A 15,359-nucleotide genomic window follows, 5' to 3' on the forward strand; every position below is an offset into this window, starting at 1 on the left:
AAAGCAGCACTAGGTAGGATTTCCTTGCTTTTTGATCTTTTTAAAAAGTTAAATTACAGCTTGAAACTCACTGCAGCGCTGCATTGAGGTGTAATAGGAGGAATAGCGGTGCTCTTGTGTCTGTGCCGGAGGTCCTCTGAGCTCAAACCAGACTCTGTAAGTTTTCCGAGGCGCTCGCGACCTGAGAACTGCGACCTGCTTTCCGACCTTTAGTTCCAACAGTTCTACAAGGACTACTGGTTCATTCTTTACAAACTAACATACAGACACTGTGGCAAAAACTGGAAAGAGACCGAATATGTCTGTGAAAGCCAGAAAATGAGAAAGAGAAACTAAAATCCGCCTGAAACATTTATTACACTCTACAACTGTAGGGGGAGCCTGCAAACACAAAATTTCAATCCTACCTAATAGAGCTTTAACTGCTGTGCCCTGTATTGAAAAAATACAAGACACAGTGTGTGTTCAGTGTTTTAAAAACGTCCAAATATTAAAAACACACATCAACACTAAACCTAACTATAATGATCAGAAGCCCCTCCCCCAGCTTCGCTCCGCCCCCTTGTGTGTTAGAAGAATTCTTCTCAATGAGCCACAGAAATCAGATCGGCTCGCCGTTCTGATAATTGAAGATACATTCTATGTGGAGAACAATCAACCCGATAATTGCTCTGACTGCACAAAGATTTCAACAGTTCTTTATACATCAAAATGAAGAAGTTACAGATACAAAAAGGAGAAGTTCTTTCAGTTCATGGCCTTGTTGCAGACTCTCCCGAAAGATTAGTTGCAGTGTAAGCATGAATCTACTGATTTCCAATTCTCGATTGCTAAATTTTACTCATTTACAGTCTGGGTTTTTTTTTTACTTCCCTTTTATGTGTTTGGCAAAGCAAGTCATCCTTACCTCAGCAGAGCAAAAGTTCAATCATACGCATTTATATCTTGATTATAACATGATACTAGTTTTTCTCCAACACTGTGCCTGGCTGCCTGCCTCACAGTGGTGTTCAGTAATCAGTATTGTATTTTTCTCACTATAAAATCCTTTATTTTCCCAAAAATAGAGAGTGCGCCTTATAATCCGGTGCTCCTTATGTATGAATTTATTCAGTAAGGTATTAAAGAGCAGTGAAGCCACTCCGCTGAAGTACAGCGTTATACAGGAGTTTCAGTTTCAGTAAAGGTTCTCTTTAGCACAGAGGCTGGAGCAATATTAGCATTAGCTGCTAACCGTGCTAAGTGCTAGCTCTTTCGCCGTTCAGAGATGACTATATCAGACTGTAATCTTCATGTCAAGCTACGTGGGATGAACCTCTAGCTGATAAAGCCCTGGGTTGCTTACTCTAGCGCTGTCGGGCGGTGTTTACTAGCGCTAAGCACTGCTAACCGTGGCTAGTGCTGCTGCTAAACGCATGCTAAAAATCGAGAAATCTAAGCTTACTCTAAGTAAACGGAAGCACTTTATTCACCCCAAAAAAATATTTTTCAGGAGAGAAATCCATGTAGAATACATGGAAATTACAGTTTTGTTTACTTCACCTATTTAACCACGCAGATGAGTGCACTGTGATCCTACTCGTTAATGCTGCATTAGTAGCAGTTTGAAAAGAGGCACAGTCTGGCTTCACATGTATCGGAGGAGGCATGTGCTAGTTTTCACCCTCCTGGTGTTGGGGCATCACTAGTAACAAGGGGAGTCCTAATGAGTAGGTTGGGTAATTGGCTTGTACAGTGGTTCTTAAACATTTTAGACCATGAACCACCCACAATCAAACTAAAAAGTAACAGTCCCTCCTAAAAGTCATCCACAGAAATACAGAAATATATATGCAATATGTAATAATCAATTAATACTATTGACATGAGAGAAAATTATGTTTTTTATCTGTGACAATATGTCATTATCTCCAGTTAAACCTGGTACTCACATGCATTGACAAAATCTTTTGTTTTTCATACATTAAAAACATTTATATGGTGGCGTACCACCTTGGTGTGCTTAATGTACCACCAGTGGTACACATACCACAGTTTCAGACTGAAACACTGGCCTTGTAAATTGGAGAAAAAAATAATAAAAAAATTAGAAATAATAAAAAAAGTTTACTAATATGCTTTATAAGATTTGTTTAAAAACAACAAAAACACACTAAAGAAACAAACCTCATAATAAAGGTCAGCAGGCTCCGCAGTATCATCGCTTACTGATTCCAGGTCAGCTGGTATCCATGGCACAAGTCTACACGTCCTTATCAACGAGTCCGCCTCCCCGTAGGTGTAATCCCTCGTTACTTCATCTGGAGGAGATCAAGAGAGAGCATGAAACACTTCTAATCAAACCTTCTTTAAAATTGAACATGTGGGGCCCTGAGTGGTCCAGCAGAATAAAGCGCTGCCACTATGATCAGGAGATCGCTGGTTTGAATCCCGTTTATGTAGCTTGCGATCAACTGCCAGAGCCCTGAGAGAGCACAATTGTCCTTGCTCTCTCTGGGTGGGTAGACGGCGCACTTTCCCTTTATCCCCTCATCATTCCAAAGAGTGATGTCGATCAGCACAAGGCTGCATCTGTGAGCTGATGTATCAGAACCGAGTCGCTGCGCTTTCCTCCGAGCGCAGATGCTAGCCATGATACTAGAAATATTTATATTTTTATATCTTTGTTTCTATCAGGGAAGTAAAAGACTTCCACCACAAGTGCAAAGTTTGAAATGAAAACTTTTTTGTACATGTATTCACGATAAAAAAAAATAAAATCTACAGACAAATAGATGTATGAGGAATAAACAACTATTAATGATGGGAGGCTCTGAAATGTTGATTAACATACTTCTGTATTATTTACGTGTATGATATGACTATATAAGATGGCTATATATATATGATTTAAAAAGGGTAGTCAAAATAGGCATTAGCTACACCTTTTCAGTTGTGGTGTATTAAAATGGTAAAACACTGTATTCCATATGAAAATCTATCTATAAGGAGTCTGTCTGTACAAGAAGAATACTGGGTCATTCGGTTTGTTGGAGTCCTGGGGTAGATGTTGGAATGTGGGCCAAGGGCCAAAAAACACCCCTCATCTGTTTGTACTTTAAACTTCTGGACTTATGCCTGGAACACATATGTCCTTTTATGGTAAAGAGATATGTGATATGCCTTGGTCTGATGTATAAAACCCTGGAGCACAAAGAGAGAGAGAGAGAGAGAGATTTTTGGACACCTTGAATAGGGAAATTTTTTCTCTCTCCACTGTAATTTCTGGAAAACCTGTTATAATAAAACCTAACCTGATTGATAAAAATAGAAGACAGTGTGTTAAGTCTCATTTCTTCAAGAATCATCCTTCAAGAGAAGACACCACACAGTCATTATCAGTTTTAAAACTCATTATTATTATCATTGTTTTTTTCTTCTTTCTTTTCTTTTTTTTGTGTGTGAAAGTATGTGTGCACTTAATATTTTTCATTACTGTTATTATTGTCACTCTTCACAAAAGTGTTTAACTTTGATGAACCGAAATAAACTAAACTAAAAAAAGTAAACTGCATGAACTAATGGTGCAAAAAAAACCCCAAAAAAAACTTCACAACCATCTGAACCAGAAGTGTAAATACTGTACCTCCATTCTCCAGGTCCTGAAGAGGCCAGAGCACGGTATATGCTATCTGCTGAGGAGCGTAGAACAAAGGAGCCATACAGCAGGTTGGCTGAGAGGAGTGCTGCACCTGAGAGCCAAATTCATCCATTATGTACCAGACAGGCACTTTCTCCTCCGCAGACTGCAACAAACAACACACACATCCACCATTACTCAGAACTGACCACTGGAGCCATACAATCACAATCACACATCAACTCAAATCACAATCATTAACCCTTGTGTGGTGTTCATATTTTTGTTACTCGTTTACTTTGTTACTTGTATTTAATTCAGCAAAATTAAGCAATTTTACATTAAAATGCTTTACACATGCTTGCTTCACCTAAATTGCAAGCAATATAAACAGCTTACATGGTTAATATTTACCCTTTACCTTTCTTATGTTACATTTCTTTCAAAAAGTGCTACTCTTTTTTTATTAGTTTTTTAATAAAATGTAAAAGAAAATGAATTTAACTCAAGATATGAGTAGAAAATTTGTTTAGATTCAAATTTACAAATGAAGCAATGTTTATTAGCCCTTGGCCAAACATACTGTATGTAAAATAAATGTGTAGGGGGGGCAATGCCAATGAGCTTGAGTTAGAAAAAATATATTTTTAGTATCATTTGATGAAAAATGAAAACGGGTCCCACAGACCCGAACACCACACAAGGGTTAATGGGTTTTTAAAAACAGTATGATTTTTTTTACTCCTAAATGTCTTATTCCATTGTTTTTCCATTCATTTTTAAATAGTCTAGTTATAGTCTCTAGTATGAATGAATGCCATGTGAGCCATATTTCTATTTAGCCCTGCTTTAGATCACTGAATTAGTGCTCTCTGAAGAAAGACAGGTTTTGGCTCTTGCTCATGAATATTTATACATGCAAATATATCATCTCTGATTGGCTAACAGCACTGCAGCAGAGAATATCTAGCTGCCTTCCCCCCCCAGAGTCAATTTTACAGCTCTAAAACTCAAAGGACAAAATGTTTTCAGAGATGCAGCCTTAGTTATAAAGATATAGCACTGAATGATAGGTAAATTTAACCCTTAAACTTAAACACTTAATGTCAGCTCCTCCTTAACTATAGCTCCTAATGCTGTAGCCCGGGTTTAGCGCTGCCTGTGGGCAGTCCTGAGCCGAGGTGGGCGAGGCCATGAACTCACTGGTTGATGTAGACACCAGAACGTCTCTCTGATCAACTCATATTTCTGAGGATTTTCTTTTACTAGCTACTGCAGACAAGAGAGTTAAAGAACACTATGCATATACAACTCATATAGAGAGACCTATAGTATTTCACGAAGAACAAGAAAAAGTGGATTTCATTACCCCCTGGGCCAGCTGATAGGTCTGATTAAATTTCCACATGTTCTCCAGCACAAGATCCACAATGTCTGGGTCAGGGGCTTCGCCATGGAAAGACAGGCCCATTAAGCTCGCCATGCGTCCCAAAAGCCCTGGAATTTCCATCAGCTGCTGCCTGGCGTTTTCCACCCGATACGTCCATGCATGGTCCACCAAGTACACACTGCAACGTAACATGGTAAAAAGTTAGGAAACACTATGCCTTAATTAAATTAGACATCTCAACCCCACTCCTCCATGCAGAATTCTTTCAGCTGTGCCTATTTTGAACCATCTCACAGCATCTCAATACGATTAAGATCTATTCTAGGCTTTAATTCGGCCACTCCAGAATTCTCCATTTTATTTGAGCCACTCCTTAGCTGATTTACTGGAATATTTTGGGTCATTGTCATGTTGCATGGTCCACCTCAAGTTCAGCTACTGATTTTGGACAGAAGGTCTCACTTGTTCATCAAGCACCCTCTAAAAAAGTGAAGAGGTCATAGTGGATTCTATGATTGAGAGCAAACCTGGTTGTTTTTTAAGCATTTTAATGTGGCAATAAATGTGAGGGTGTCACATTCATGCGTTAGAAGAAATAACATTTTTGTCCATTACACACTTATTAAACTTATGTCTCTTAATTTGTTTGTTTAAAAGTACAAGTTATAAGTTATAGTTATAAGTATAAGCCACATCTTAATACTGTTCTAATGATAAGCTCAAAAGAAGAAGGTTTTCATGGGATGTCTTAATTGTCTCCACTACTAGACTCTGCAACAGCTTCATCCACCAGGCAGTCAGACTCCTCAACGCACAGAGACAGAGCTGAACCCCACCCCACCCCACCCAACACACACCCAACACACTCACACAAAACTGAACTGAACCCCCCCTTACACACACAAGACTGAACTTCACCCACTCCGCACACAGAGGCTGACATGTCTTTATTCCTATCAGCAATATTTGCTGCCACTCTAAAAAACTATAAACTCTCTACCTCAGTAACTGTGATTATATATGTTCTATATGTTACAGTATGTTACACATCTCTGCACCTTATCCTCACTATACACATTATTATACCGTATCGGTACTGCACTGTCCTGTCTCGTCTTTTGTATTTATTGTATTTATTTTTATTTAGTGTTATAGTTTTATGTTGCACTGTCGTCACTCCTGCACTTTATGTTGTCTATTGCTTGTTGTTCTATGTTGCACCATGGTTCCTGAGGAACGTAATTTCACTACACTGTCTACCTGTACTATAGACAATAAAAGCCTCTTGACTTGACTCTTGACTTGACTTGTGTCACATGAATGTTACAGAAACAGAAAAAGAAATACAGCATGATAATCCTTATTTTACTCTTACAACATCTTATCTTCTTATCTTCATATCTTTATCTGGATCTGATTTGTAAAAAATAATTAGGCCTCTTGTAAGATTTAATCTGTGCAAAATTATACTTTTCATCTCACTTTCCTTTATTAAATAGATTGTTTGATTAATTAGACTGATTTGTGTGGTGGCAGAAAAGTAGTATGGGTATATTATGCTTTAAAAAATATGAAGATTGTTCTTTTGATTTCCCTATCAGTGAAAAATCTTAGACAGTGTGTGTTTTTGTGTGTGTGTGTGCTAGGTGTAAAAACTTACTGAGCGCCTATGATCTCATTTACACTATAGATGTGATCTTTTCAGAGAATTACTTTCTCACCTTTTTACCACACACACACACACACACACACACACACACACACACACACACACACACAGACACACATTATAACACACACACACACACACACACACACACACACACACACACACACACACACACACACACACACACACACACAGCACAGGGATTGCTCTAGTCAAACACACAAAGGTCAGCAGACACAGACAGGGCTCAGTTAATTTCCATTAACTGACTCTATATAGATGATTTAAGACTAAACATAATAATTATTTAAGACTTTTATGCACATTTAAGCACAAAACGTTTCATTTGAAAGAAAAACAACTGATTCTTTCCTCCAAGCACAGAGAAATCAGGGTGTGTGGAAGGTTTTGATTGGACCAAATCCAACAATGACCTTGCTTAGTTGAAATAAAGAGATAAAATACTCAAAATAAATTAAGAGGAGTAGCCACTATCAAGTTCAGAGATATATGGTAGACATCACAAAGTGCTTATTATAATCAAGGACAACTGCTTGAGCTGTTTTGCTCCCTGATGCCATGAAGCTAGAGCAGATATAATATTTTTATTATTATTATTTGTCTATTTTATGTTTAAAATATGTTTTAAACATGTTTTTATGTTCAGTGAAAACTCTTACAGTGTGTGTGTGTGCTAGGTGTGAAAACTTACTGAGCACCTATGATCTCATTTACACTATAGATGTGATCTTTTCAGAGAATTACTTTCTTACCTTCTTACCACACACACACACAGCCACACACACACACTGTCGTTCGTTATTTGACGACTCTTAGGCCTCCCTTAAAGGGAAGCCTGGGCTAGCTAAAAATGAGCTCTTAAAACTTATCTAGTCATGCATCACTACAAAAAGCTTTAAGTTAAAAAGAAAGAAGATAAAAACAACAGACGAGTGCCTCGAGTTTAAAGAAAGGAGAAGACGAAGCTCTTCGAAGTTCTAAGTTAATCTTTTATTGTCTTGAAGTCAGCCAGGTTCAGTCAGAAGGATTCAGTCTTCTAACATCACAAAGGATTACACACACTTGTATACAGTATTTGGGTGAACAAAGGTGGGGGATTTAGGCTCCACCTTTTATTGTTATATAACCATACGTCAATTGAACATAATTGTTACCAAACATGGTCAACTTTAGGGAGGTTCTTCCGGTCACATCTTTTGGGCGTCATGCCACATGCCCATAATTGGATTTAATTGTGGACATCTGGTCTGACTAATAAAGTTACAGATAACATTTCCTAGCCATTATGGAGCGTTTTCCTGGGCGCTGTCCAAATTACTGTCGGCTATTATCTATATGCTGTCTCCCCCCAGGTTAGGGCCTGTTTGAGAGAGAGCAGATAGAGGATGAACAAACTCAATGAACTTGTTCATGTAGGCCGAATGTACTTAATATATGAAGATTTACACATATTGATCTTCAATATCCTAATTTAGGGCCCCACAACACACACACACACAGCCACACACACACACACAGCCACACACACACACACATTTGTGATTTGTGTTATTTCTTTTTTTTCTCATCTTTATCAACCTTTTACCAACCTTAATAAAAAAAAGAAAAAAATTGTGAGTTTCTCATAATTGCTCAAATCTTTTATAATATTATGCACTGTAGAGGAAAAATATGCTAATGATTAATTAGGTTTCAAATACTAATACCATACTAATACCATTAACAAGCAGTTAAAATACACTAATACTCAAATACTCACAAAAACATATTCTACATTCTTTGCATTCATTTGTACAATGATTTGTACAAACCTCAGATCTTTTTGGATGTGTATATGATTTTATCTTTTCCATCACCTTTGTGAAAAGGAAGTATACTTTAGAGCATTAAAAGTATGTTCAAATTAAGTAAAGGAAACTAAAAGTTAATTTTCTATTTAACATACAATATGAAAATACACATTAAATACATGTTGTCTGTATTACTATAATTTATATTATTTTTTAAGCAATATGCTTTAAATAATATATATATTATGATGATAGAAAATATAAAGAGGGAAGCCTTCTGGACTTTTTTTATCTTAAAAGTCTATTTCCTGAAGGTATGAATGAGGATTTTACAATAAAAGAGTTTCTTTAGGTAATTTGGGGAAATGTGCCTGTATCGTCAGTTTGGTTGTTTTTACCTTTTTACCTCTGTATGTGTGTTCTTGAGCAAAAGTATTTTTCCCTAAAATGGATGATTAACTGTGTTTATGAATTTCAGAAGGACTTTTAAGAAGTTTTGGGTGGAAGTGGTTCCTCTTTGAGCTCTCATTGGCTGATCATGTGACCTTTAGTATTTGGAGTGTTCTCATTGGTTGTTTTGTAATCTTATGTGTTTTAAAAGCAGGAATGCTATTAACTTTTGTCTTTTAACCCTGATGAAGGCCTGAGCGCCGAAACGCGTTGGTTATTCTTGTATTGTCAATAAATCTGAAATTCTCCAGTCAACAAGTGCTGCTGGTTTTGACAATTTTTTGATCGATGATAGAAAATATACACAGTTTTATTAAATACTGTGTAAAGTGCACTTTATTATATAGTTTTTTCCAGTAGCATTAAGGTGTACACAATATGTGCGTCAATACATAAAGTAGTACATTTACAATATACTTCAAGTGTACTGAAAATTATGTTTAAAAAAAAACATACTTAAATCTACTTAAGTTTGCAGAAGTTGTGTGAAAAAAAACTCTCAAAAGCACAATCTAATGCTTTCGTGTTGTATTTAAAATATACTTGCCATAAGTTGTTCCAAAATAGTTCATTTAGTATGTATTTAAGTACATATTATTTTTAATGTTGAAAGTATGTACATTTCCATGTTAACTATACTTTATGAAGAATACTTTTAAATGCACTGTTCTGTTACAAGGGTCAGTGAGCGTTAATATATCTAATAAAATAACATAAAAGTTAAATATCCCACCTAGGGCTGCAACAAGTGACTATTTTAGTAGTCGACAAATCTGTTGATTATTTGTTCGATTAGTTGATAAGTTGCGATTATTTTTTGTCATGCTCTCCATTTGTACTTCTTATTGGTGAGGAAAGCTAAACATATAGGCCCCAAGACCAGACTTGCAAGACATTTTAATAGCTTTAAAATATCTATATTAAACTAAAAATGACTGAAAATAAAAAGTATATTGTAGGAAACATTTAAACAGGCTGGATGTTATCTTCAGGAGAGTTTAGGATACTTGTATGTATTTTTTTTACTTTTTTTACACTGGATTTATTGGGCCTGATCTAAACTCTATACTCTACTCACTCACTCAAACTCACACACACACACACACACACACACACACACACACACACTACACCGCACTGCACTGTTAGCAGACAGACTTCTGCTGCCCTCACCTGGATGCATCACAGGCCTGCAGGCCGCTCTCCCTGGTCACGATCACCTTGTGGGAAACTTCAGCTCCTGGATTGGTCCTGCTGTTTACATCAGCATCTTCCTCACCCTCTTCTCCATCATCGCCATCTTGTTCCACCCGCATGATCCCAAACACTTCCCCTGCATCAAAAACCTAAAAAAACACACATACATATATGCGATTGGGTGGCTTTATGTTCCTACAGCGTATGGATTATTTCTTCAATTAGGAAAGACACTTATATGAACTCATTGTGATGAAGCTGCTGAAATGATATATCATGGATCCAATTCTCAAACAGCAGAATGCGTATATCTGCTTATATTAAGCACTTATTATTAAGTCATTTAAATGCTTACAAATGTCAGAAATCGCACATTTTTAAAGTATATTTTACTTTATAGTTGGTTCCTTGTAGGATCTGGGCAAGGTGCTTTTTTATCATGCATGGCTAATTAAGCGGCTGACTGTTGACTGTTGTCAGGGTTTTAATCAGTCAGTGAAGATCATGTATTTCCCATCGTCAAGATAGAAACACGCCAGAAATGTATCTGAACACGCATTACTTCTACACCACAACAATAAATGTAGATTTATTCCTAAACTCTGACGCTTTTTTTATGGCGCGTGCGCAAATGTGAAAATAGACTGTTGATGGGGTTTAAGATAGGAAAGAGCAGAGCTTTCTCATAATTACGAGATGTTTATTTAATAATTACGGCATGCTATAGCGTTTTAACGACATAACTTATAAAAACTAAATACTTTCTTATATTTACGACATGTTTATTTCATAATTACGACATACTTTTTTATAAAAACGAGACACTTTACCATAACTATGAAATGTTTATTTAACAATTACTAAACACTTTGTCGCTTTAACAACATACTAACTCACAAAAACGAGATACTTTCTCATATTTACGAAATATTTATTTCTTAATTACGACATACTATGTCATTTTAACAACATAACTAATTAAAAACGCGATTCTTTCTCATAATTACAAAATGTTTATTTCATAATAATGCCATACTATGACGTTTTAATGACAACTAAATTAAAAAGAGATTTTTTTTTATATTTAGAAAATGTTTATTTCATAATAATGACATACTATTTTGTTTTAACGACATAATAACTCAAAAATTAGATACTTTCTGATAATTACGAAATGTTTATTTCCAGAATTTCCCTCTGGGACCAATAAAGTATATATCTATCTGTCTGTCTGTCTGTCTGTCTGTCTGTCTGTCTAATTACTACATAGTATGGTGTTTTAACGACAACTAACGAAACAACGAGGTACTTTCTTATAACTATGAAATGTTTATTTCAGAATTACGACATATTATGTCATTTTAATGATAATCACTCATGAAAGGAGATACTTTCACATAACTATAAAATGTTTATTTAATAATTACAAAATATTATGTCATTTTAATGACCTAACTTATAAAAACGAGACAATTTCTCATAACTACGAAATGTTTATTTCAGAATTACGACATACTATGTCGTTTTAACGACATAATAACTCATTAAAAAAGAGATACTTTATCATAACTATGAAACGTTTATTTCCTAGTTATGCTTTTACGCTTTCATAATTATGCTTTGTGGTTGTGACGACATAAAAACTCAAAAATTAGATACTTTCTGATAATTACGAAATGTTTATTTCCAGAATTGCCCTCTAGGATCAACAAAACTGTCTGTCTGTCTGTCTGTCTATCTATCTAATTAATACATAGTATGTTGTTTTAACGACATAACTCACAAAACAAGATACTTTTTCATAATTACGACATAGTATGTTGTTTTAAAGACATAACTCATAAAAACGAGCTTGTTTCTTGTTATAGTGACATGCTACAAAAAAATATATATATATATATATATATATATTATTATTATTATTATACGTGGCAGCAGTACGCTTCCGTATGTTTCACACACAGGTCAGCTGATGTGATGATGATACAGACAGGTTAAATAAGATGTTAATATAAACTGTATGTTAAAGCTGATGAAGATAATGTGTATTATTTACGCTGCTGTCAGATCAGTCTGAGCTGAGGATCAGAGCGTGTGTACTGCGCATGCTCGCTGTACCTCATGGCTGAGTTTATAGTGGAGGCTCCTCCAGTAGAGCGGAGGGATTCCGGCCGCTTTAAGAACAGGAGAGAGTAAATCCAGAAAAGCTCTGTATTCCTGATCTTCCTCTCCATTCATATAGCCGCTCTGCATCTCCATATTACACACGTGCACAGCCCGGGGATCCGGTGCATCATGGGAACTCGCGTTAAAGGGACGGTAACACTCTCTGAAGCACTGCATTCACCAAATCACTGCAGCAGAGGAGAACAGCCACCGTCAGGGGGCGCACCCGTCTGAGTCTGAATGAATGGGTAGAGTCTGATTGTATCCCTGGATTTAGGTTATATTTGTACCATCTTTAATATAAAAGCTGCATATAAGTTTGAAGGGGGCTGCATACTATTCGTAAAAATAAAAACAAAGTTTCTAATTAGATTTCAAGGGAACAATAGTTATGTCTCATTTTAAATGGTGCTGTCTGTTTAAAAATTGTAAAAATATAAGAACTGAAAATCATAAATCGTAATCATAATTGAAAATTGCTCATATATTTAGTTTAAAGTTCCAAAAATATTTCAATCTTAGTAGTTCAAAAAAGTAGTTCAAATTCATTTCAGATATCAAATACATATTATAGCCCCAATTATAGTCTTCCTTGTGTCTATATATATATATATATATATATATATATATATATATATATATATATATATATATATATATATATATATATATGATATATGTTGTTGGGAGTTCTAAGACAGTAAGTACGACAGAAAGTAATATTTGGGTGAAATACATATTAGTAAGTGTAAGTAGTTAGCTGAATTGGTAATATTTGGGTGAAATAAGCCTTTAAATCTGTAAGTAGTTAGCTAAAGTTTTGATATTATATTAAGGAATAGTAGTCATTCATTTCGCTAGGTGGCAGTGTTTCGAAAACATAGGGTTCTAGAACTGCGGTCCTGAAACTGCTCTCCGGGGCTGCAGCTATATACTTTTGGAATTAATGATTTTTAAATAATTTTTTATTAAATATTTACAATAGTTTTTTTTCTGCAAACAATATTCACATTACAAAATATCCATATATACCTTCCTCCACATTGAATGAAAGATACAATCCTGCATTCACCCAATCACTGCAGTGGAGACCACCCACCGCCAGAGCGCACTAGTCTGAGGCCCCGACTACACGAAGCCGGGTATTTTTAAAAACGGAGCTTTTGGTTTCCGTTTTCGCCTTCCGTCCACACGAAAACGGCGTTTTCGGTCACTAAAGAAAATGAGCTTTCTAAGCTTCTAAGGTTTTTGAAAACTCCGCTCCAGCGGAGCCGTGTGGACGGAAAAACGGAGTTTTCTGTAAACGCTGACGTCACACAGCGAGTCTGCGCATGCCTGCTTTTTGATTAGCATTAGCTTAGATGTCGCAACAACAGCGAACTCCAGCCGAGATAGTGGCCTGTTCTACACGCTGCTCTGTCGGTATGAGCTTTAACTATACTGGTAAAACAACCACCCTGGATATACTGACAAACCAGCTACACCAGCAAACTCAAGATACATCATTTACTGTTACTGGGGCTCCTCATCCAGCCTGTTTCTCCACAGCCTCTCTGGATTTTACAGTGGGTCAGTAATGTGGATTATAGTGATTGTTTATAGAAAAAAGTAAAAATGTTGGTGTTTGTGGCTCGTTGTTTTAGTACAGGCTTCAGTGGAAAGTTAGCTCTGTGGTTTTGGTGGAACACTGTAATGTAATGTAATGTTTTCCTGCTGTATCACTCATCTCGCCTCAGCGAGGGCAGATATTTAGTTGTTAGTTGATTAGTTGGATCAGGTGTGAATCATTGCTTCTGTTCTCTCTGCAATGTGTGGATTAATAACATGTACATAGCTTAATTTAATGGACGTAACGTTACTGAAATTTTAAAGGAACGTTTTTTACGAACAGTAAAAAGAATTGGTGGGACAATTGTGAAAATTTGGTAGTTGTTGCTGAGGAGTGACGATAAAACGTCCAAAAATGTCTAGAGAATCCCTGTTTATTTTAGCGTTTTCGTGTGGACTTCTGAAATGGATTTCTGAAAACGTTGCTCCTGTGGACAAAGATATGTTTAAAAACGGAGACAAAAACCTCAGTTTTTAAAAATACCCGGCTTCGTGTGGACGGGGCCTGAGAGTAAAAAATAAATGGGTTCATATGGAGCAATAAAGCTAAATCAGTGACCCCAGAACAAGCTTTAAATGGTGTAACATGTTTTACCAATTACCGTCAAATAAATTAGAGATGTTTGGTGCTTATTTGACGCCATACTTCTGGCTCGTTTTTTTAGTTCTTTAGGCCACGTTAAGAAAAAACCCACATTAAGCCTTTTTACATTAAGTATTCTGGTAGATTGGCCTTAAGATAACAAGCTTAGCTTAAAATAATCATGCTTGCCAAAGCCTTAACTTATGATTAAAATACATATTACACAAATATATCTATGTAAGCTATCATCTATATTCCAGTAATCGTAAGCTATCATCTATATTCCAGTAATCATTAATCACTGAATTAAGAGTTAGTCAATAATCCGCACTAGACACATTATAAACTTGCTTAAATGGATCTCTCATCAACTGCAGAAAGCATACTTCCTCTTTTTAATGGTAGACGTCTTGGGGGTACAAAGGTTAGCAGACTACAGGGTTCCTCTTTTGCTCCTGTGGTCAAGCATGGGACAGTTGGATTGAATAAAGTACATTTTGTAACCTTACATTAAAAAGATTGCTCTGCAAAGATTATACATACTGCTTCAAGCTTTGTTTAAGATATATTAACTAACTAATCTTACGGTAGATGTAGCAAAACCATTATCAACAGAGAGTACGAACTTGGCTACTAGAAATGTAAAAAGCATGATCAAGAGAGAATGTGAATGTTAATTAGCCGAAGCCTGTCTAAAAGGGGAAGTGAGTCTTCCCTGGCTACCGAGCAGGGGAAAATCAATAATCAATAATAGAACCTTGTCCCGCTACTGAAGGGGAAGTGAAACTTCCCGAGCAGTGTTTTTAGCAACCCACGATTCCCCAGAAGGCTTACTGGACAAAGGTCAATGAATACATTTCATGGGT

General features: G+C 36.2%; 1 protein-coding gene across 2 annotated transcripts in view; it reads right to left on the bottom strand.

The window, feature by feature from the left end:
- ttll12 (tubulin tyrosine ligase-like family, member 12) overlaps window positions 1-12,486 on the bottom strand; it is a 36,563-nt gene extending 24,077 nt beyond the window's left edge. For both annotated transcript variants that reach the window (XM_049473135.1, XM_049473128.1), the window contains exons 1-5: window positions 12,255-12,486; window positions 10,113-10,285; window positions 4,989-5,187; window positions 3,626-3,785; window positions 2,167-2,300 (exon numbers count right to left, since the gene is read on the bottom strand). In XM_049473135.1, coding sequence (XP_049329092.1) covers window positions 2,167-2,300; window positions 3,626-3,785; window positions 4,989-5,187; window positions 10,113-10,285; window positions 12,255-12,479 — 891 coding nt within the window. In that variant the 5' untranslated portion in view covers window positions 12,480-12,486. The remainder of the gene's footprint in view (window positions 1-2,166; window positions 2,301-3,625; window positions 3,786-4,988; window positions 5,188-10,112; window positions 10,286-12,254) is intronic.
- Window positions 12,487-15,359: the final 2,873 nt, after the last annotated feature.

The sequence above is a fragment of the Astyanax mexicanus genome, chromosome 2, assembly GCF_023375975.1.
Source record: "Astyanax mexicanus isolate ESR-SI-001 chromosome 2, AstMex3_surface, whole genome shotgun sequence".
Classification (NCBI taxonomy): Eukaryota; Metazoa; Chordata; class Actinopteri; order Characiformes; family Acestrorhamphidae; genus Astyanax; species Astyanax mexicanus.